Consider the following 22154-nt stretch of genomic DNA (forward strand, 5'->3'; position numbering starts at 1 on the left):
CGCCCATCATGAAACTTTGAAAAAGTAAAGGTTTATTACTCACAAAACCTCAGAGTTACACAGCCGACCTAGGGTTACCCATTGAGGTCACCGGTGGAAACAGGGAGCCAACTCGGGCTTGGGGCTCTGCTTTTATTGGGGTCCAGGGGTGTGGGCCTAGGGTTTCCCCAGCTCACTCTTTATTGGTGGATTTCAGATGCAGAGCGGGAATTTATTTTTTTATTTTTTTATTTTTAAAGATTTTATTTATTTATTCATGAGAGACAGAGAGAGAGAGAGAGGCAGAGGGAGAAGCAGGCTCCCAAGGAGCAGGGAGCCCGATGCGGGACTCGATCCCAGGACCCTGGGATCATGACCTGAGCCGAAGGCAGACGCTTAACCATCTGAGCCACCCAGGCGCCCCAGAGCGGAAATTTAATATTCTGAGCTGGTCAGCACACGGCTCCCTTCCCTGGCCGCGGTGGCCCAAATCACCGGTGGCCCGAATCACCGCGTGTGGCTGCGGAGCATCTCCCGCCGAGGACTCGGAGTTTCTCGCAGCTCTGGAGGCTGGAAGTCAGGGTGCCGGCAGGGCCGGGGTCTGGTCAGGAGGCTTCCTGGCTTGCACATGGCTGCCTTCTGGCCGGGTGCTCACATGGAGCGGGAGGGGCGTGGGGGCACGTTCTCTGACCTCCCCTTCTTAGGAGAACACTGACCCCATTGCGAGCCCCCACCTTCACTACCTGCTGATCTCCCGGAGCCCCCACGTCCAGAGACACTGTCACGACACCATCACGATGGGGAGTTGGGCTTAAACATAGGAGCTGAGGCGGGGGGTCTGTATGGTTAGGGCTCAGCCTCTCAGTATCCAGCGTCTGGTTGGACTGGCCCCTGTGGTTGCACACCCTTCGGCAACACCCATCAGGAAACTGAAAAAAGTAAAGGTTTCTTAACGACAAGACCTGGAGCTCCCACAGCACCCCCAGGGCGGGCCACACAGTGAGGGGGTGGGAGGTTCCCTGGCTGGGCCTCTGCTTTTACTGGGGTCCAGGATGGGGGCGTGGGGTTCCCAGGGCTCATTGCTTATGGTAAAACTAAAACATAGGAGTGGGAATTTAAAGCGCCAGAAGGGAAAAAACAAGTGGCCCCAAAGTCCAGTTCTCAAAAGCAACCAAGAGCTCTCAAACAAGGCAGCCTGGGGTGGGGAGGGGGGGGGGCGGAGCACGGAGAGCTGGCAAATAGGTTTATTCCAGATAGCTACCTTTGAAACGGATGCCTGGGCAATCAAAGCTTAAGTCAGGCACGACAAAAAAGCCTGGCTCAGTGGGTGGAACATTCAAGTCATGGTCTCCGGTGCTGAGTTCGAGCCCCACCTGGAGCTTAGAGATTACGTAAAAAAAGAGAGAGAGAAAGAGAAAACCCAACTGCGGGGTTTACACTACACTTGCACTCAGTACTCACCCCGCCCTTGACCTTCTCCCTGAGCCGTCCGCGGAACGCTCTGTCCCCATCCAAGGTCCTCAGCTGGGGCGGGCTGGATGCCTATAAAAAGGAGTCCCCGCCGGGGCCGGCCTCCTGCCACCATGGACCCCCGCCCACTCACCTGGGCCCTGGTGCTGCTCGGCCCGGCTCTGGCGCTCGTCCTGGGCTCTGCGCCCACTCCGGAAGCGCGGGAGAAGTTGTGTGGCCACCATTTCGTGCGCGCCCTGGTGCGGTTGTGCGGGGGCCCACGCTGGTCCTCCGAAGACGGGCGGCGGGTGGCTGGCGGCGACCGTGAGTGGGGGCGGGCGGGGACTGCGCTCTGGGGTTTCTAGGTAGGCCAGGTGCGCGCGGTGCTGGTGGGCGTCGGGGCGGGCGGCTGGGTTTGCACGCACCTACCGGGGTCCCCTTGCCCGCGGCGCTAGTGTGTGCAAGCGCGCGAAGGATGCGTGCCCGGCCAGGCAAGAAATCAGTGCGTGGCGGGCGAGACAGTCTCGCAAGTGCACGGTGAGATCCTGCCTGAATTACATTTTATGTAAATTTTTATGTAAATATTTATTTTTTGCACTAATTTTTTATTTTTAAAAATATCGCATTAAAATATGATTGATCTTCATTGTTGAGTTTTTTGGCGCCCCCTTGCATTGTGCGTTGAGGGCCAGTGCTCACTCTTCTCGCCCTGCGCCCCGCCCTGGTGCTGAGGGTATAAAGCGGATGTGTATGCCCACGTGTCACACGTGTGTGTCCTATATGTATGAATCTTTGTGATACAGATGCAGCTGGATGTGCAGAGGTGTGCATGGGGGAGGGCTGGGAAGGGCTATGAGGGTATGTGCCTGTGTGTGTGTGTGTGTGTGTGTGTCCATGTGAGCCCACTGCCTGCACAGGTGTCACATGTCAGGTATACGTATATGTCATGTATGTGTCACATGTCACCGCTGCTGTCCTTGGCTTTGTAAAGTGTCTATGCGTCTGCGTGATAGGTGGCTTGTGGGAATGTACACAGCAGGGGACCTGAGTTTGGGTGTGGGTCGAGAGTGCACACGTCTGGATGGGGGAGTATATCTGTGCTCAGTAGACAGTAGGCATTTAATAGGTGCTCACTTTCTATTTGTGCACAAGATGAGCATTCGGTGGGTCCCTCAGCAGGACGTGAGCATGCAGGTGTGTGCGCATATTGGGGAGGGGTCCTCTAGGGTCCCCTGCCCATGCTGAAATTCTCTGTCCCCAGGTGAGCTGCTGCAGTGGCTGGAAGGACGACATCTCCATGGGCTGGTGGCCGAAGGGGACCCCATGCTGGTTCTCATTCCACAGCCCCTGCCCCAGGCCTCTCGCCATCACCACCGCCGGCGGGCAGCGGCCACCAACCCTGCCCACCACTGCTGCCTCAGCGGCTGCACCCGGCAGGACCTGCTGACCCTGTGTCCTCACTGAACCCTCCCCCCCCCAGTGTGGCCTCAGGGGATCCAGACCCCAGAGGGGTCTGGTCTGGTGAGCTCCTGAAGACACACAGCACCACAAAGCCCTGTCTGGGAGGATGGTGAGGATGACCTCCCTGTGTTCCCCACCTCCCCGAGGCCACCTTCCTCTGTGGGGCCAACTGCGAAAAAATCACACCTCCACCCTGGCTTGGAAGAGCCTTGGTTTCGCAGAGATGCCAGATACTCAGGGCCAAATGTCCTCCCCTCCGAGGAGCCCCAGGTGCCACCCCCCCTTGAGGTCTCCCCAGTGGTAAATAAATGAAGCTCCCGCAGAATCCAAAGCAGCTTTTTGCATTTTCTCAAGAAAAAGGGACACGGCTGCATCAGCCCTTGCGTGGGTTGCTCCCCGGCAGCTGTGGACCCCCCCACCACTTTCAGGAGCTTATTAGCAACTTGAGAGTCATCACGATACAAAGTGGGGAAACTGAGGCCAGGGGAGACGGCTACGTGCCAAGGTCAGACAGGCAGGGAATGGCCAAGTGCAGGATTCGAGTTGAGGTCATCTGTCAAGACCCGTGGTGGGGGGCCTTAATGTTACTTAAAGTCCACGTGACAGCGGACAGACACACAGACATCACAATGAGTCACAGTGGACACTTACTGATCCAACTCTGACCATTTTTCTCACTTGCACCCTCCCTTCACCCTGAGATGGAACTTGCATTCTAGGACCTCCCGGGGCAAAAGGACCAAGCATTTGACTATGTGAGCCAGTCCATGTTGTTGCTTTCCTGAATCTGCTGTCACAAATTACCAGAAATTGGGAGTCCTAAGACAGAACTTTCTTTCCTTACAGTTCGAGAAGCCAGAGACAGAAGTCGAGGTGGGGCAGGGTTGTTTCCTTCTGTGAGGCTCTGAGGAAGAATCTGGTCTGTGTCTCTCTCCTGGCTTTTGGGTGGCTGCTGGCAACCCTTGACGTTCTTTGGCTTCCAGATGCAGGACTCCAAGCCCTGTCTCTGTCTTCATGTGGCGGCCTTTTCCTTGTCTCTGTGTGTTCATTTCTGTCTCTTGTAAAAACACTCTCATTGGATTTGGGGCCCACCCCACCCTAATCCAGAATGATCTCACCTTGATCCTTACCTTAATTATATCTGCAAAGACCCTATTTCTTTTTTTTTCCTAGGATTGATTTATTTATTTGAGAGAGAGAGAGAGCGAGCGAGCAGGGGGCCAGAGGGGCAGAGAGAATCTCAAGCGGATTCCCTGCTGAGAGCAGAGCCTGACTACGTGGGGCTCGATCTCACGACCCAGAGACCATGACCTGAGCCAAAATGAAGAGTCAGATGTTTAATCAACTGAGCCATCCAGCCATCCCAGCAAAGACCCTATTTCCAAATAAGGCCATATTCTAAGGTTCCAGGGGGACGCATACTGTTCAGTCCAGTGCGGCAGGGGGGCAGGACTCTCTGCCGGGGAGATGGTGATGGGGAGCTGCAGGTGTGTGAGCAGGGGCAGGCAGGATGACGTCAGACCTATGTTAGAACCCCCCACAGACCCCGTCTCACCCAGGCCTGCCTTCCCCTGCCTGGATGCTGCTTCAGCTTCCACCTCCCAACAACGCATACGGCAGGCACAGGGGTATTTAAAACTTAAAAACCGGTCATGTCATTTCCTTGCTCCAAAGGTGTCATCACTCTCAAAATATCTCCCTCTTTCCTCACCCCAGCCCACAAGTCCCCAGGTGGCCAGCCCCTGTGACTTCATGTCTCTCCTCCCTCCAGATCCTCTTTATTCACCAAGCTCCAGCCACGGCCTCTGCGCTGTAACTCGAACCCTCCCTGATTATCCCACCTCAGGGCCTTTTGCACATGCCATGCCTTTTGCCTGGCACACCCTTCTCCTGGCTCTTCCCAAGGCCATGTCCTCTTTCTGCAGGCCCCACCTCCAATGTCACCTCCTCAGTCCCGGTCCCCGGATCTCTCAGCAAATAGTCTTTCCCATCACTGTGTCCGATTGCTTCGTTTTACTTCTCGAAGCTCTTACTGCTTCTGATAACATCCTATTTGATTGCTCACAGGCTTGTTTTCTCACTGTAAGGTGGGTATCTGCCATCCCAACGGCGCTGGGAGCAGGAGTATAGGGCAAGGTGTGCAGCATACAGGAAGTGCCCAATAAATAGAGAAGGGAGAGGAGATAGGACAGAGGACAGCAAAGCCGCAGTCCTAGGTGGGAGAGGAGTCTGCTGAAGAGAGGGGAGGCTGGGTGGTGTGCTCAGAAGGAGTCTCGCCGGAAGCAAGAGGCCAAGGCAGGCCCACTGTCCCTCACAGCCAGGGGCAGTCTCACCCCCGTGCCTCTCTCTCCTGAGCATGTCATCAAGCTGGCAGTGAGACCCAGTCCCGGTGGGACATGATCTGAGGGCGATAGGGCACCATGGAAGGCGTGTGAGCAGGGGCAGGATGATGTCAGATCTGCCTGATAGAAACTCCTGCAGCCCCCCACCTCATCCATGCCATTGTTGTTGGTGCATATTTTCTACTGGAAATCAGACTTTTACTGATTGTAGACTGGTCTGAATTAAAACTTGTACATCCTGCGTGAAAAAAAAAAAAGAACCCCAGGTCTTCACAAAACATTTTATTCCCTGAGTACCCACTTCCCAGTGATCATTCTGCTGTCTGAGGCCCCCCCATCCCCATGTCCCAAGCACTACTCCAATGCCTGTGAAGCCCAGGCCGCAGACATCCACCCAGAGCCAGCAGGGTTGTGTGTGTGTGTCGGGGGGGGAGTCACCATTTTGCTCGGATCTCCCCAATCTGAAAGACATACTGAGGTGGGGGCCGGTCCTGAGTCCCCAGAGCTCAGACACACCCAAGGACCTGACTCTCTTCCTTCTCTGGGCACTGGGGTGAGTGTGTGTGCTGACCTTGGGCCCAGTGAAGACCCTCCGGCCCCAGCATCATTCCCTGAATTCTTGGGGAGCACAAGTGTGGGGGGCTGGGCCCTGTCAGGAACTCCAGAAACTCTGAGCTGGCAACGCCTGAGTCGGACAGCCGCCTCCCTCCTCTGCGCCATGCTTCCACCATTAGAGCGCTGATTACCCCAAGCAGGGAGGGGGCAGCCCCACTCATGGCTTCTCTGGCCCCTTCCGCCGACTCAGGTGGGTGGAGACCAGGAGAGAGGCTGAGAAAAAAACTCCTTTCCCAGGCTGAAAAATACTGCATGGACCTAGAAGTTCCCAACTGACCTTGAACCATGGCTGGAACTCACCACTACAGGAGTATGATCAAGGAGGGGCTAGCCACCCTTTAAGGTCCAGCCCATGATCAAGGTCAGAGCTGGGAAATGGGACCTTCACTCAAATGGGATTGATGCAGAAGCAGCAACTCCAAGGCCAGCAGAGGGGCCTCTGCAATTAGCTGCCACGGAAAGAGACGGTCCCTTCAGCTGAGAGTCTAGGGAGGACAATGGAACATGGGTTCAAGTACCAGGTGAGTTTGGAAAGTCCAGGAGTTTGCCAGCTAGACTAGGCACGCATCAAACCCTCCCTGGCACTGCCCGATGCCTGAGCCGCTTAGGAGAATCAAGATTTCCCCTTCTGGGGAGGAAGACGCTGCCCCTTTCCACGGGGGTGGAGATCAGAGCCTGGAGGCTGGGGGCCCTGACCCCACCTAGTAGATCTGTGTCTGCTTGCCGCAGGTGAGGTTGGGCTGGCTCAGCGCATCCCACATGAGTAGCATCTCATACGGCAAGAAGCGGTGCACGAGCAGCAGCTCCCGGTAGAGGCAGGGGTCAAAGGAGGACGTGTGCGCCGAGGGGGCCCTAATACCAGCTGTGCGGATACCACTGTGGGAGGCGGGCTCCAGGCCTTCCTGCTTCAGGCACATACCCAGGAAGACATCATCGATCGGGAAGAGGTCTAATGTGGCGGCAGCCCGGCGCAGGGCGGTGGCCGTGAAACGGGACAGTAGGAAGCCCCCACCCGCGCAGTAGGGTGGGTAGTGCTCCTCCTCCATCACCACCTTTGGCACATAGTACTTGCTCCAGGGAATCCGGATGGGGCCCACGTTGCGGATCAGCTGCCCCACAAAGAGGTGTTGGTCAGGATCGTGGTCCTGCAGGTAGGAGACCATGTTGTTGGTGTGTGCAAAGACATCATCGTCCCCATTGAGCACGAAGCTGGTATTGGTGCACCGAGTCTCCTGCCACTGTAGGAAGAGCACCTGCAAGCGAAGTGGACAGGGCACATGAGCTGGACGGCTGCGGCAATCGGCCTTGGGTTCCTGTGGGCCGCCCCAGCCCTGGGAGCCCAGATGAGGATATATCCCCTAGTCAGGCCAGCCTGGGTTTGAGCCCCCCCCCCCCCCGAGCCTCGGTTTCCAGCTTTCCAGACGGACCCCATCATCGGACCTGCCCCCGGGAGTGTTGGGGAATCTGTGGAGATGATGCTCTATAAAGCACCAAGAAGTGCTTGAACACTGTCCCACTGACATTTATTGCTATTCCTTCTGACTCCGCCTGGCCCAAGCACTGCTGTTAAATAATTACTTGTGTGACTGCTACTTAGCCTCTACCTTCCCTCCCCCAGACTCCGGGCTTCCCCCGGGTAGGGGCTGTGTCTCTCCTCCCTGTGTCATCTCCCCAGCACCCAGTGGGGGTCATCGCTTCATAGGTACCGGATTTCACATTTGTCAAATGGACATTTATTACGTGCTTCTGTGCTCTGCATGAAGAACATGGCATTGCTGAGAGCTTCTGGCTGTCTACCCACCTCGGCTTTAGCTTCCCTCGTAATAACTTTGGCTGCATGCCCCGCACTGTGCTGAGTGCCTGCCCTGCCTGAATCTCTCGTGCAAGCTTAGGAGGCGGCTGTGGTCTTCAACCTCGTTTACAGACGAAGAAATAGAGGCTCTCCAGAAAAAGTGCCGGGACCAAGGTCACACGACAGAAAAGTAGAGCCCAGACTTCTCTGTGCCCACAACGCGCGGGACCCTGCACTGGGCCCGCCTCCAATGCCTGGGTGGGTCTCTGGAGCCTCCTATTCCGTATCTGTGCACGGGCAGGATTCCCTCCACTTCTTGTGGGTTCTTGCCCATCAAAAAGGTCTTTACTGAGCACCTACCACACAGACGTGGGCGTCATGCGGAGAGAGAATAAGAAAAAATAAACAAGATGTGTCCTGTCCGGGGCCCCTCCACCCCCACCGACTGCCACTGTCACGGGCGCTCCAGGTTGCCTCGGAAATATCCTCTCCCAGAATCCGGAATCCGCCCAGCAGCCCTCAGGGGCAGGTGGAGCCCGCTACATCCCATTTCCTTGCCGACCATGAAGCAGCAAGCCAGGAGAGGTAAATGATCATCTGAGCCCGAACTCAAACCCGAGTCACAGGCTCTGAGAGCCAGGCTTGTAACCTCAGGCCGCCCCCCAGCCCCCACCCTTTCTCCCTGCCTCCCCTCGAGAAGACTGGAGATCACCGCGGGGGCAGTGGAGGGAGTGGGGTGGGATGGGTGGGGACTTCTGGTTGCCTGGGCGCCGTCAGAGGAGGTGATGGTGAGTAGGCAGGGAGGATGGGTGGCCCTGATCGGGGAACCCCCTCTTGCCCGCCCACCTGTTTGAGCGTGAGGTTGAAGAAGGAGTCATAGAAGTCCCACTGCAGGATGTCACCGTGCACCTGTGCCTCCATTGCCAGCAGCCGGTTGACCTTGCGGGCCTCCAGGGGGTTAGGGGCCGTGCCCACCAGGAAGAGGCGACGCAGCTGGACGCCCTTCACCTGGCGCTCGCGGCCCCAAGTGCGCCGCACCAGCTCCCGGCGCTCGTAATTGCTGGGCGAGGACTTGATGACCAGCAGCAGGAAGAGGGGCGGCGCGCACTTGCTCGGTGGCACGTCTTGTAAGAGCGGGAAGTCGCGACAGTGTTTATACAGCAGGAAGTCGCGGACCTGTTGGGGCTGTGCCTCGAAGCTCGGCAGGGCGGCCACTGAGGTGTTGGCCCGGCAGGGGGTGGGCAGTGGGCGGGAGGGCTGGGCCGGCCAGGCCAGAGCCTCGGGGTGGCCCTGGGGCTCCTCCAGGCTCTGGAAGGTGGGTGGTGACACGTGCTGACTGAAGAGGAGGAGGAGGAGGGTGCAGATGCTCAGGGCTACAGCCAGGCCCACCTCGGTCCGCAGGGGCCGGCGACACCTCATCCTGGTCGGCCTGGTGGTTCCTGCCAAGAGTCACGGGCACTGAAGGGACGGGCTGGGCCGAGCACTTTCCCTGAGCTACCTGCGGACCCCGACACCCGGCGGCAGCCCCGTAGGTGCTCAGGTTGGTAGAAGATTGAAATGCTCCCCCCCCCCCCCCCCCCCCCGCCTATCCCCCCGCACCACCCACCTCCTCCGGAACCTCAGCCCCTGTTGGCTCTGACAGTTGCCCGGGCCCTGCTGGCGATTAAGTCCTTACACAGAGGACTGAGGCAGGGAGATGCCAATGTGAGCCTCCCAGACTCCGTGTGCCCAGAATCTGCCCTTTCAATCTGGTCCTCCTCATGTCCCTGCGTCCAAGATGGCCCAGGAGCCTCCCCGAGGGAGGCCAAGAGCTGCCTCTTTTTTTTTTTTTTTAAAGATTTTATTTATTTATTTGAGAGAGAGAGAGAATGAGAGAGAGAGAGTACGAGAGGGAAGAGGGTCAGAGGGAGAAGCAGACTCCCTGCCGAGCAGGGAGCCTGATGTGGGACTCGATCCTGGGACTCCAGGATCATGACCTGAGCCGAAGGCAGTCGCTTAACCAACTGAGCCACCCAGGCGCCCCAAGAGCTGCCTCTTTAACACTGAGAGCTACTGGGGTCTTTCCTGCTTCCCTTTTCCCCTGCCCCTCCAGGAAGCTCCGAGCTTCTGGCATTCTGATCCAAACGATCGCCCGTTCTTCTTGACTACTTTTAATGGTCCTGTCACCTGAGCATGGCTCCTGGCTCCTCACAGATCCCTGAGGCCCAGCGCGTTTCAAACAGAGCTATCTTCCTTGCTAAATTCCTATTCTTCCTTTATAACCCATCTTAAATGATGCATCCTCTGGGAAGTTTTCTTTAGGCCCTCAGGAACGCTCCTGGTTCTATTTGGCACCTCTAGCTCTGTCCACCCCTCTGGCCCAGTCTTGATCCCATGGGGGTGTCTGTGTGTAGCTTTGTCTTTCTAAGACTGGGGGCTTCTTGAGGGTCCGTGCATTACCCAGCATGAGGCAGACACATGGAAGAGGCAGGGAGTGTTTGAACAAATAAAATTTATGAATAAAAGTAAATTCTTTAAGGTTTTCTCTGGCAAACTCGTATTCATCCTTCAAAACCCCAACTCTCATGTCGCCTCCTCCTAGAAGCTTTCCTTCCCCGTATCCAGGCAGAGCCCTTGGTCTCCCTTCTAGGTCCCTTTCCCGGGCTTTGCTGGATTCCCTTAATGACCTTTTGTCTGGAGAGGTAGTGTCTACACTGTTTCTTAGCTCTGCATTTGAAGGTCTATTTTCCAGTGCAGCATGAAAGTACTGGATTAGACCCAAGGCAGGACTTAACCATTCTCAAACACTTATTGACTCACCCAGAGATATGCAGACTCTAGAGCCCAACTCCTGGGCTTAAATCACAATTCCATCACTTTCTAGCTGTGTGCCCTCCATACCCTGGGCCTCGATTTCCTCAGCTATAAAAGGGGGCATCTGGGCAATCTCCAACTCCTAGGATTGTGCAAGCATGAAGGGAGCTGCCAGCACATGGCACCGAGTGGGCATTCAACGGTTCTTTGTGGAATGAATATGTGAAGTTCAGGACTTACCTGGGGCTGCCGTGGGATGTCTGTGCTGTTCCGGGGCCTTTCTGTTCTTCCTGCTGGCACCTGGAAAACGTGAGTCAGTCAGTGGGTTCATGAAAGGCTCCCTCTGCCCCAAGCGACTGCACCCAGCTACTGCCTGGAAGCAAGGAAGAGAATGGCTTCCCATTTCTATCCAGAGGCAGGAACAGGGCTTTCCTCCTGGACCCACGAGGCCATTTCCCCAATGTGCCCGTTGCTGTCGCTGCACACTACCTGGCCAAGCCTCTCCAGCGAGCTGTCGCCCAGAAACAGAGCCCGCAGATTCCGCTGCGTGACCCTGGAAAAGAAGTTTGACCTCTCTGCGCCGCCACATAAACCAGGGAGAATTAACCCCATATAAGAGTGTTGTTGTGGGGACTTTAGCCTCAAACACACTGGGCATGATCCTGCCTCAGGCCTTTTGCACAGGTTCTTCCCTTGGCCTGGAATATTCTTCCCCAGAGGTACACGTGGTTCCCTCCCTCACTTCTTGTCTTTCCTCCAATGTCCCTTTCTCAGGAAGGACTCCTCAGGACACAGTGTCTCTCCCATCCCCTGATGCCCCGATCCCCAAGCCTGTTTTATTTTTTTTTTCTCCCACAGCACTTTTCACCTCCTAAAATACACGATACAACTTCTAACATGTCTTGTTTCGCCTTCATCTCCCCCACAAGAACTTGAGCTCCATGCCACCGGTCTTGTTCACCATGTTAGTCCCAGCCCCCAGAACTGTGCTTGGTGCACAGAAGGCACTAAACGTGCATCGAATGACTGCTGAACGGATGCTGGGTTTCCGCAGACACTGGGATACCTAAATGTTTCCACGCTGGAAGCCACACCCTGGAGGGGGGAACAAACACTAATTAAAACCTCACTGAAATGATACGAGGTGATGAAAGCCACAGGAGGAAATGGGGTCAGGTGGCAGGTTTGGATTTCGAGGTCTGGATGACATTTAAGGTGGATGTGAATGGCACAGAAGAGCCAGTAAGGCTGAGGTCTGGGTGAAAGGTTCCAGGGGAGGGACCGCAGGTGCAATGAGCCCGGAGCCTAAGCGGCTTCAGAACGCTGTATGCAGGCGACATAGAGCTGTCTTGGTGCTGTGGCGTCCCACCGTGGGGCTTCGGCTGCCAGAGGACAGGTCTGGGAGACCCAAAAAGGCAAATAATCTTGGCGTGAAACTGTGTGCTGGTGAATGTGATACAAGAATGCACTGAATCCCAGAAGGACATTTTCCTGAGCCGAAGAGAGGCTGAGTCCAGGATGGACGGAAGGAAAGGAGTGCTCCCGGGCAAACCTGGCAGATCCCTGAGCTTCAAGGTTAGGGAAACAACGCACGAGCTGTAACAGAAAAGACCACGTGACCACAAAGGAAATCAGACTAGAAATGCCACTGTGTTCTCCTGGGCCACACCTATGGCCAGAGACCCACAGATCCCGGAAAACAATGGCACACTTCAGAACCCAACTCCTGGGCAAGAGACACTCTCATGAAGGATCTGTAAAATTTTATTTGAGAGAGCGCGCGCACGTCTGCGCGCGCGCGCGTGCCGGAGCAGGGGGAGAGGCAGAGGGAGAGGGACAAGCGGACTCCCTGCTGAGTGTTCAGCCCTGATCCTGAGATCATGACCTGAGCCGAAGGCAAAGGCTTAAACTACTGAGCCACCCAGGCACCCCAGGACCCATAAAATATTATTTTATTTTTTAAAGATTTTATTTATTTATTTGAGAGAGAGAATGAGAGAGAGACAGAGAGCACATGAGAGGGGGGAGGGTCAGAGGGAGAAGCAGACTCCCCGCTGAGCAGGGAGCCTGATGTGGGACTCGATCCCAGGACTCCAGGGCCATGACCTGAGCCGAAGGCAGTCGCTTAACCTACTGAGCCACCCAGGCGCCCCAGGACCCATAAAATTTTAGAGAGTGATTCACCCTCCTCCCCATCTGCAGTTTGGAGCCTAAATCAGGGATCTTCAAACAGGTGATTCTGTCCCCTAAGAAACACCTGGCAACGTCCGGCGACAGGCAGTCAGGATTCGGGCAGGGCGGACGTAAGTTACCGCTAATGGCATTAAGTGGGTGGAGGCCAGCGATCCTGCTTAAATTAACATCGTAAAGGACACAGGATGGCCCCACCTCAGGATAATCCAGGCCCAAATGTCAACTTTGTCAAGCTTGAAATATCCGGGTCTAAACCAAGACAGCAATCCGGAAGAGAGAAGATGGAAGGGAAGAGGAGAAGAGGAAAATCAGGATTGAACAAAAGCCCTTGATATGGGTTTGTAAAAAATTCCCCATGTGACGTATTTATGAGATTTATTATTTTTATATTACTTAAAAATATTCATTAAACATCTATCACAGGGCGCCTGGGTGGCTCAGTTGGTTAAGCGACTGTCTTCGGCTCAGGTCATGATCCTGGAGTCCCGCGGATCCAGTCCTGCATCAGGCTCCCTGCTCGGCGGGGAGTCTGCTTCCCCTTCGGACCCTCTCCCCTCTCGTGCTCTATCTCATTCTATCTCTCAAATAAATAAAAAATCTTAAAAAAAATCTATCATTATTATTTTTAAATATTTTATTTGCCAGAGAGAGAGAGGGAGAGGGAGAGAGAGCACACAGCAGGGGGAGCGGCAGGCTCCCCACCGAGCAGGGAGCCCGACACAGAACTTGATCCCAGGACCCTGAGATCATGACCTGAGGCAAAGGCAGACACCCAACCGACTGAGCCACCCAGGCACCCCTAAACATCTATTAAATAGAAAATTAAACCTAAGTAGCCAAGGACCAGTTCACTGGAAATGTGTTTTATAAGCTCCAAACAAGGGTTTCAGAACAAAGGAAGATACTTCAGCAAATACGAATCTTTACAACTCACCCAAACTTGGGCTTTGGTGGGGGGGGGGGAGCACGAGAAGAACTGAAATGACTAAATGGCTCTTACCAGGGTGTCAGGGCCAAACAGAACCTCTTGGTGTGCCATTTGGTTTTAATTAGTTCCATTAATGGCCATTCTTTTTCTTGCATTTTTCTTTCTTGTTTATTTATAAGAACTCTTTGTATATGGAACACTGGCTACCAGCATTCCCAACTTTTTCTCCCCAGGTCTCAGGTTTCTCTAAATGGAGGGATTCTGGGGCGCCTGGGTGGCTCAGTTGGTTAAGCGTCTGCTTTCAGCTCAGGTCATGATCCCAGGGTCCTAGGACAGAGCCCTGCATTGGGCTTCCTGCTCAGCAAGGAGTCTGCTTCTCCCTCTCCCTCTGTGTTGTCTCACTCTAACAAATCAATAAATCTAAAAAGACAAAAAAATTAAGTGCAAGGATGTTGCTACTCTACCCTCCCAGCCCCCTGAGGTTCCTGATTAGGGTCTGAGAGCTCAAGTCAGGGGCAGGGGAGGAAGATTCACTTCTCCTCCTCCCTATACTAGACCTCTATGGATGCATCCAAGATCCCCTTCCCTTTACTATCCACCAAGGCCCTTCCTAACTCATAGCCCCTTAAACCCTCAAGCAGGTAATGTTGCTATTCTCGTAACATCTCACACTGGACAGGCATAAGAACGAACTACTGGGAGGGCCCTGGGTGGCTCAGTTGGTCGGATGTCTGATTTCGGCTCAGCTCATCATCTCAGGGTCCTGGGATCGAATTCCACGGGCTGCCTGCTCAGCAGGGAGCCTGCTCCTCCCTCTCCCACTCCCCCTGCCTGTGTACTTGCACTCTCTCTCTCTCTGGCAAATAAATAAGTAAAGTCTTTTAAAAAATTAAATTAAAAAGAAAGAAAGAAAGAAAGAACTTCTGAGCCTCCCAGTTGGCAAGGCTGAGAGTGCTGAGCATTTATTGGTCAAATAAACCTTGGTGGGTATATCTGTGGGCTGCACCCCAGGCCCCAGGTAGCCACCAATCTGTCCTTCTGGTTTTTACTACCTGAAGGGGCAGGGTCTTGGAGGCTCAGCTCCACCATGGAGGGAAAGCTTCTTGGTATTACTTCCTCCAAGCAACTGAGCAACAGCTAGTGACTCTGGGGCCTTTGCTGGGTGGGCTAAGTGGTTGACGAGAAGCCCCTCACAGGCCTGGGTCTGATTCCCTGACCCCTATCCAAGATTCTGCTGTCCGCCCTCCCCAGTTCTCACTGGACGGAATGGCTGGATTTGCAGAAGCTCTAACAGCTGCTCACTCGGTGAAGTCTGTGGGTTTTGAATAACTCTGGGGGAACCACCACCCCAGAGTGGAGCTCAGAGTTACTCCAGGGTGGCCCGGTGGGTGCCTCACATCACCACAGAAACGACCTGCCTGTCTCCCGGTCCTTCAGTCCTGAGACGGGTCTCAGCAGCTCTTCTCCCAAAAAATACATTATGAAAACTACTCATTCATTCATTCATTCATTCAACAAATAGGTCTGGGGGACCTGAGAAGCCTCGACCCTGGGCCTGGCCCCCCAGAAGCTCCCAATCTGGGGGAGACCAATCCAGACACCTATGGGGTCAGGGCTGGGCCAGAAGAAGGGACCAGGACATTGAAGCTGAGGCTTTGAGGGATGCAGAGGAGCTCACCGGGGGGGGGGGGGGAGTTCAGGTAGAGGAAAGAGCAAATGCAAAGGCATGGAGGGAAAGCAAATAAGGCCTATTCAAGGAATCATCTGTAGTTTATTTTGCTGAAAAGCAGAATTTGGAGAGGGGGCGATTTTTGAGGCTAGGAAGTGGCCAGTAAAGACCTTGAACTCCAGACTGAGAAAGGCTTAGCTTGACCTTGGCTCATCATACTGGCTCTTTCGGTGCCCCCCAGAATCCCTGCGTACAGATGGGGATACTGAGACTCAGCCTAAAGCAGATTGGAACCCAGGGCCCCGATGGGTGGGATCCGTCGGTCTATCTTATCCTTCCCGTGATGTGGAGTTTCTGGGGGATTCCTCATCCAGAACTCAGACCCTTCCAGAATCTGTCACAAGGAACCACACACTTAAACATCTGACAAAAGACAGAGAACCGGGGCCCAGGTCAGCCAACATTGCGTTGCTGGGCCACCCGGGGGCAGACGGGTGAGTGAATCTATGAACAGGCATGACCAAATCAGCCCCTCCCTGACAACCTTAATACAGGAAGAGGTGATTAGTTTAGTAGGAACATGATAAACACTGTTGGAAAGGAAGGGTCCAGGGGTGGTGGGGGAATACCTGACCAGCCTGGGGACATCCTGAAGGATGATGAGGAATCACCTGGCCAGAGCGCTGGCGGAAGGACATTCTAGGCAGAGGGCACAGCAGGTTCAAAGGCCCAGAAGAGCGTAGTTGTAAAGGGCCAGACCACAAATATAAGGCGCTGAAGGCAGAGGGGGGCCAGTGTGGCTGGAGCAGGGGGACGGGAGGGAGACGATGCGGGTTGCCTGACCCATGCCAGGTGGGGAGGAAATGGGGCAGGCCATGAAGAACCTCTTACGTTGCATGTGAGAAGGACTGCGAGCCCTGGAAGGCGCGTAAACAGGGGAGGGAAAAGATAAATTTATGCTTTTAAGAAGCCCCCCTGTGGCCACTGAGGGGATAAGGACCATCAGGGCAAGAGTGGAGGCCGGGGCAGTAACCAGGCAGAAGAATCTGGGGGCCTGGACAGGAGCTGGTCAACGAGGTGCAGGGAAATGGGTGGGTTCGGGAAATATAATGAAGGGAGTCGTCGATGTTTGAAGCCTGGTGGGGATGGAGAAGGAAGGACCGGGAGGAACAGCCCGAGAAGCCTGTGAGCCTTTCACATGGGGTGTTATGGGGCAGTGGGTGACCCAGGTGTGGTGTCCAGGCAAGAGCTGTGGGGGCACAATGGCAAGGGAACCCGGAAGGCCCAACAGGTGTTTAATGCATGAGCACATCCTTATACTGCTTGCACGTGGCAGGGTCTCCTCCATGTTTCTCCATCCAGATCAGACATAGTGGCTATGGACAGAGTCACAGCTCAGTGACATCCGGGCTGACTCTCAGGGACCCTCACTACCAGGCCAGCTGATCCTGTTCCTGGCTGTTTGCTCTCCATACACTGGTGCAATTTCGCCATCACCTAGAGCCTGCTTCCTCTAACATACACATAAAAGCCATTTGTCTCATTACATTCAAGACCCAAGGGCCCCTCCCCATAGGCTGTGGCTGCCAGGTGTGGGACCTCTCAGCCCCTGCTTCCCCACCCCCAATGACCTCTGGCCCAGCTGGTCTGCTCCAGCCACCACAGCCTTTTCAGCTTCTTTCAGCCCTGCCACAGGGCCTTTGCACCTGCTGGACTCCTGCTCTTCCCCCTGGTTCTCTCCACTTGGGACTCCTGCTTTTCCCCCTGATTCTCTTTGATCTTTAGGCTCAGCCCAATGTTGCCTTTTTATTTTTTTTTCAAGATTTATTTATTTGAGGGAGAGAGAGCACGTGCACATACATGTGTGAGCATGTGGGGGGAGGAGCAGAGGGAGAGAGAATCTCAAGCAGACTCCCCCCCCCCCCCCCCGGAGCACAGAGCCCGCGGGGCTCAATCTCACGAGGAGAGCTGAAACCACGAGTCAGCAGCTCAACAGACTGTGCCCCCCAGGCGCCTCCCAACATTGCCTTTTTAGAAGGGCCTCAATCTCCCGGCTAAAACACCCTGCCCCAGCTCTGATTTTCTCTGCAGCTCTCATCACCCACCACTGCACACTGGAAATCCACTCACTTCTCTCCTGTTTATCTCCCCCACCAGCCTGGAGCCCTGGAAGTGGGGCCAGGGACTTGTCCCCAACAGCTGTGTCCCTGTGTGACACTTGCTGGTGCTTGTTGAACAGGGAAACATGCTAACGATGACCCACATATTAGCGATTTCCTCGTGCCTCATTTCAGCCCAAACCCACTGCCAATGACAGCTGCTGCCGACCCGTCTGGGGCCCCGCAGGCCTTGGAAGATGCTGGCCATTCAGCCATGGTAACTTAGCAAGTGCCTGCTGCAGCAGAGACAGGACCAGGAGGTACTAATACCCTAAATAGCCAAATATCCACAGCACTGAAATACTCCCGATGCATTAAATGAGCAAGAAGCCTAACGTCAGTAAATACTGTTAATGGCCTGCTAAATATGCAGGACGCACCCAGAAGTTATATGAAGTATTTGTACAGCAACAATGAGGAGCTGCAAGGCACATTTGTGATGCATAAATGAGTATTATCACAATGAAGGTGAACAAGCCACTAGACCTCCCCGAGACACCAACATACTGTCCCTGACCATCCACCATTCGTTGCAAATACACGGTACTAAATATTAAGGATTCCCTGAATTTTCTTTTTTTAAAAGATTCTATTTATTTGAGAGAGAGAGCAGAGCGAGAGAACGCGCAAGGGCGGGGGAAGGGGTAGAGGGAGAGGGAGCCTGATGTGGGGCTTGATCCCAGGACCCTGGGATCATGACCTGAGCCAAATCAGATGCTCCACCGACTGAGCCAGCCAGGCTCCCCAGATTCACTGAATATTAACGAGGCACTAGAGGTACAGAAGGGGCCAAGCACTCAACAGAAGTAATTCAGGACCCCCATTAGGGACAGAATTCTGGTCTACATCTTGTGCCTACGCGCGCCCCCCGCCCCCGACAACCAAGGCCTGGCAAGTCCCCAGGCAAATGTGGCTCCAGGTACCTCTGTCCTCCTCACCCTGTTCTTGTCACCATTCCTCAGGAGTCCAGGGAGGCAGAGAGGCTGAGACACACGGGGGTGTGAGAACGCGGGGCGGTCCAGGTGGCGAGTCCTGCTCATACCCTCAGGGGCCCGGATGTGCCCCCACCCGCTCTGTGCCACCATGAGCCCATAGCGGGCCTGCCTGATGCGGACTTGGAGGCTCCCATCAAGTCAAGGTTGATTCCCTGCAGGACGCTCCCACTTTCCAGATGAGGAAGCGAGGCTCAGAGAATGTGAGTCCTGAGTCACGCTCCTGGCCTGTTAGACACAGGCCCACCCGTGCCCCTCCCTACCCGACTTCCAGCTTCAGTGACCCACAGGCCTGGGGACCCCAACGGGCCCAGTCACTGGGTCTCGGTTTCGGAATTGGGAAAACGAGGGCTCACATCCCCTTGCCCGGCAGCTGGGAAGACTGAGAGCTGATGCCCTTGAAGCCGCTGCGGTGGCTCCCGGGAGGTGCCCTGACCTGCCTACTGACCATCAGTGGGCCTGTGGCAAGGTGGGCCCCCCTCTGGGCCACAGCATCCTCATCTGCAAAGCTGGATGGGGTCAGTGGCCAGCTCCTGATTCACTTCCAGCAGGTGCTGAACATCAGCATCACTGCGGTCTTCGTGGCTCTGCACTTCCCAACAGCCCTCAGCTGGGATTTCAAAAAGGGGCAAGCATGGAACATTCTGGGACCTCCAAAAGGCAAGGTGAGGGCTGGGGGTGACAGGAGAAGCCCATTTGTGTGCATGACGACCTGAGTCCCGCCCGAGAAAGGCCATAGGACCAAACACCGGCCTTTTCTCCAAAGCACACACTGATGAAGCGCCCAGGGTGACAGTATTAACACATCAGTGTCAGCAACCACTGTCATGTGCATGGTCTCAACTGCTCTGAGCCAGCACTGAGCACTTAGACCCTCGTGTGCGCCCTGGTCTGGGTTCTAGCACGCAGCCTAGAACATCTGCAAGAAAGGCCTGTGCTCCCAGGGCTGATGTACTAACGCGGGGGCGGTGGGGACAGAGAGGCAGTGAACCTGACAGTTTTGGGGAGAAGAGCAAGTTCCAGGACAGAAGAGACTCCATGGTGGGAGTCGGGGGTGCTTGCAGGAGACGGTGTGAACCCCTGGCCTGAGGATGAGCCCTGTGACTCACTGAGCCTTTGGGGGGGGGGTGTGTGGGGGGTAGGGGCCGGTTTCCAGTTACGAGGTGGGAGAGCTGAGTGCAGAAAGGGGGAGCCCCCCCCTACCACAGGTCCCACAGCCAACCAAGGCCAAGAGTGCTTGCTAGGATTTGAACCCCAACCTGCTGGACCCGAGGGTGACCCCTCACTGGCTCGTAGCAGATAGGCCTGCCAGTAACGATGGGCTGATCTCTTCGGGGAAGAATCAAGTTTCTTTTGTAAATGGAAGGAAACAAACAAACAGGGAAAGTCCCGGTTAAGGTAATTCCTTTCGCTCGCTCTGGCCACAGCCCGGCCAGACCCTGTGTATAAGCAAGCTGATTTTACACAAGCATAGGCTCTGGGGCTCCCGGGCTGTGGAAGAAGGTGGGGTGGGGTGAGGACGGAAGTGACACATGCCCTTTGGACCTTTGATTTCTCTATCTCCCAGGGCTCAAGTTTGATTCATTTGGAGGCCCTGCCCTCAGGGAACCTCCTCAGAAACTAAAACTGCTCAGGGTACCTGGGATGGGTCCAGCTGGGGATGTGCAGCTGCATGAAGGCCCCTAACTGAATGCTGGGCCTGACCCTATCTGAGCCTCAAGAGGGCCTCTCTGGATTCATTTCCTAGCTGGAGGAACGGAGGTCTCCTGGGCCCTGCCTCTGGGGGGCGCCTGAAAGACCCCCACACCTTCATGCTGCTCAGAGCCCCCCTCCAGGCCTTGCGCTGGAGCCCTGCTGCCTTCATGACATTATTTCCCTCATGCAAAGATAAATACCACGAATGAGAACACAATGAGCTGCACAATCAGGACTGAAGTTAACACAGCAGTCCTGTGTGTGGCCTTTCGGCCATCTGCTCCTCTACCCACCGCACCTGCGCCGGAAGGTAGGGCTTTGTTAGCCTCGTTTTTATGGATAGGGAAACTGAGGCACAGAGAGCTCATCCAAGGAACTTATTCAAGGGAGGTTAAGTGGGAGCCCAATCCCTGCCTTTAACCACCACCTGGGGGGGGGCTTCCTTTAGTTTGCTATGTTGGTAGTGAGCTCCCCATCATGAGGAGGAAGCAATCAAGCCAGGCCAGACTCTCAGCAGGAGGGACCACAGTGGGTCTGCTCCCTGACTCACGGGGGTGGGGACAAGTCGCTGCCCTACTCTGGGCCTGAGACAGTGGCAGGAAGAGAAGCCACCCAGGGACATTTTACCTTCTTCACAAGGGCTGACCCAGCCCAGCCCCAGGGTTCCTGGGTCAAAGAAGCCTGTCTGAAGCTCATGCTCCAAGGCCCCTTCTTGGTTCCCCCACACCCAGTACCTAGCAGGAATCGCCATACCCTAGGTGGGACGGGTGGACGTCAGGGCTGGACAGGGATGAACAAACAATCTGGTCACCTAGGTCAAGTGGGGGGGCTCAGCTGCCTGACGCACGGTCCACACCTCTAACCCCCCTCCCCCCCATAAAAACTTCCACTGGCTGAACAACCCAGGCATCCTCATGGAAGCTGGGTCACTGTCCTAGTCAGGGAGGGGAAACTGAGGCGTGTTCAAAAACCAGGAGCACCCTGCCCGAGCCACACAGCCCGGCATCAGCTGAACAGGGAGACAACTGAACCCCAGGGGAAGCCAAGAGCTGAGGTCCCCAGGCAGGAACGTTGGCCCACCGCCGGGCAAGGCTGGGGGTCAGCAGTGGTCCCCCGAAGAAAATACAAAACCCAACCTGGGGAGATCCGGGTGCTGCGCCTGCCAGATTCTCCCAATCAGGGCGCTAACCATCTCCGCCCCAACACCAGTAATAGTAACGGCCAGAGCGCAGAGAGCGCCCTCCACTTCTCCATCCCGATTCCGCCCTAGCCTGGGAGGTGGGCTAGTGGGGTGGGGACAGGGGTCCAGGCACGCCTCGCTGTGTCCATCGCTGCGACGGGGCAGTGCCGGGAGCGACTTCCTTCCCCGGCCGGGTTCGAGCCGGCCTTGGAAACGCTGGCGACTACTATTACCGACGGCGGAGGGCAACGGGGTTATTGAGACCCGGCGCTCCAGGATCTCCCAGGATCTCCCAGCATCTTGAGGGTAAACGCGGTGGAGACCCGGCTCCAGGGACCTGCCGGGGCTTCCCTAGACCCCCGATCCTCCCCTCCCCACCACGGGGATCCGCCAGATCCTCAGGAGCCCCCAACACTCACCCCAGACAACAGCCCAGCCTCCGACCTCTCACCTCCTCTGGGCTGCGGGCAGGGGGAAAGAGTTTCACCTGAGCGTGAGCGCCCGCCCATCCCCACCCAGGTCAGGCTCCTTCCTGCCTCCTCCCGGCCTCACCTCCCTCCAGGCCCCTCTCTCCCAGCCCCGCCCAGTAGAAGTTCACCTCGTCCCTCTTCTTCCCTTCTAGACCCCGCCCCCTTCGCCTCTGCGGGCCAGCTCCCACCGCAACCTTCCTTTTCTAGCACGCTGGAGCCTCGTGGGGCTCTCCACTCCACTTGGGGCCCGCCCAGAAGCCGGGGCGTGACCTCCCCGCGGCTGGAGATGGGCGAACTGCGCCTTCCCAGCCCCTGGCGCGGGTCCCTTTGCATGTTTGATGAAATGATACTGAAAGGGGGACAGGGAGGCAGGTTGAATCCAGGGGCTCTTCAGATCTCTGCAAGGGATTCGAAGATTCCAGAACGCGAAAACCTGT

At 55.7% G+C, this 22154-nt stretch overlaps 2 protein-coding genes across 2 annotated transcripts; one reads left to right on the forward strand and one right to left on the reverse strand.

The window, feature by feature from the left end:
- Positions 1 to 1562: 1562 nt before the first annotated feature.
- On the forward strand, positions 1563 to 2892 carry INSL3 (insulin like 3). Its single transcript, XM_028126822.2, has 2 exons — positions 1563 to 1752; positions 2690 to 2892. Exons 1-2 carry the CDS (start codon positions 1563 to 1565, stop codon positions 2890 to 2892), a joined length of 393 nt encoding a protein of 130 aa, XP_027982623.2.
- A 2631-nt stretch (positions 2893 to 5523) lies between these two features.
- Positions 5524 to 21744, reverse strand: B3GNT3 (UDP-GlcNAc:betaGal beta-1,3-N-acetylglucosaminyltransferase 3). The gene is made up of 4 exons (XM_028126829.2): positions 21667 to 21744; positions 10672 to 10731; positions 8485 to 9077; positions 5524 to 7099 (listed from the first exon to the last, which is right to left on the reverse strand). Exons 3-4 carry the CDS (start codon positions 9055 to 9057, stop codon positions 6548 to 6550), a joined length of 1125 nt encoding a protein of 374 aa, XP_027982630.1. The 5' UTR covers positions 9058 to 9077; positions 10672 to 10731; positions 21667 to 21744; the 3' UTR covers positions 5524 to 6547.
- Positions 21745 to 22154: the final 410 nt, after the last annotated feature.

This window comes from Eumetopias jubatus, unplaced genomic scaffold (genome assembly GCF_037043125.1).
Source record: "Eumetopias jubatus isolate StellerSeaLion01/CBP00866 unplaced genomic scaffold, mEumJub1_p1.0 scaffold_1, whole genome shotgun sequence".
Classification (NCBI taxonomy): domain Eukaryota; kingdom Metazoa; phylum Chordata; class Mammalia; order Carnivora; family Otariidae; genus Eumetopias; species Eumetopias jubatus.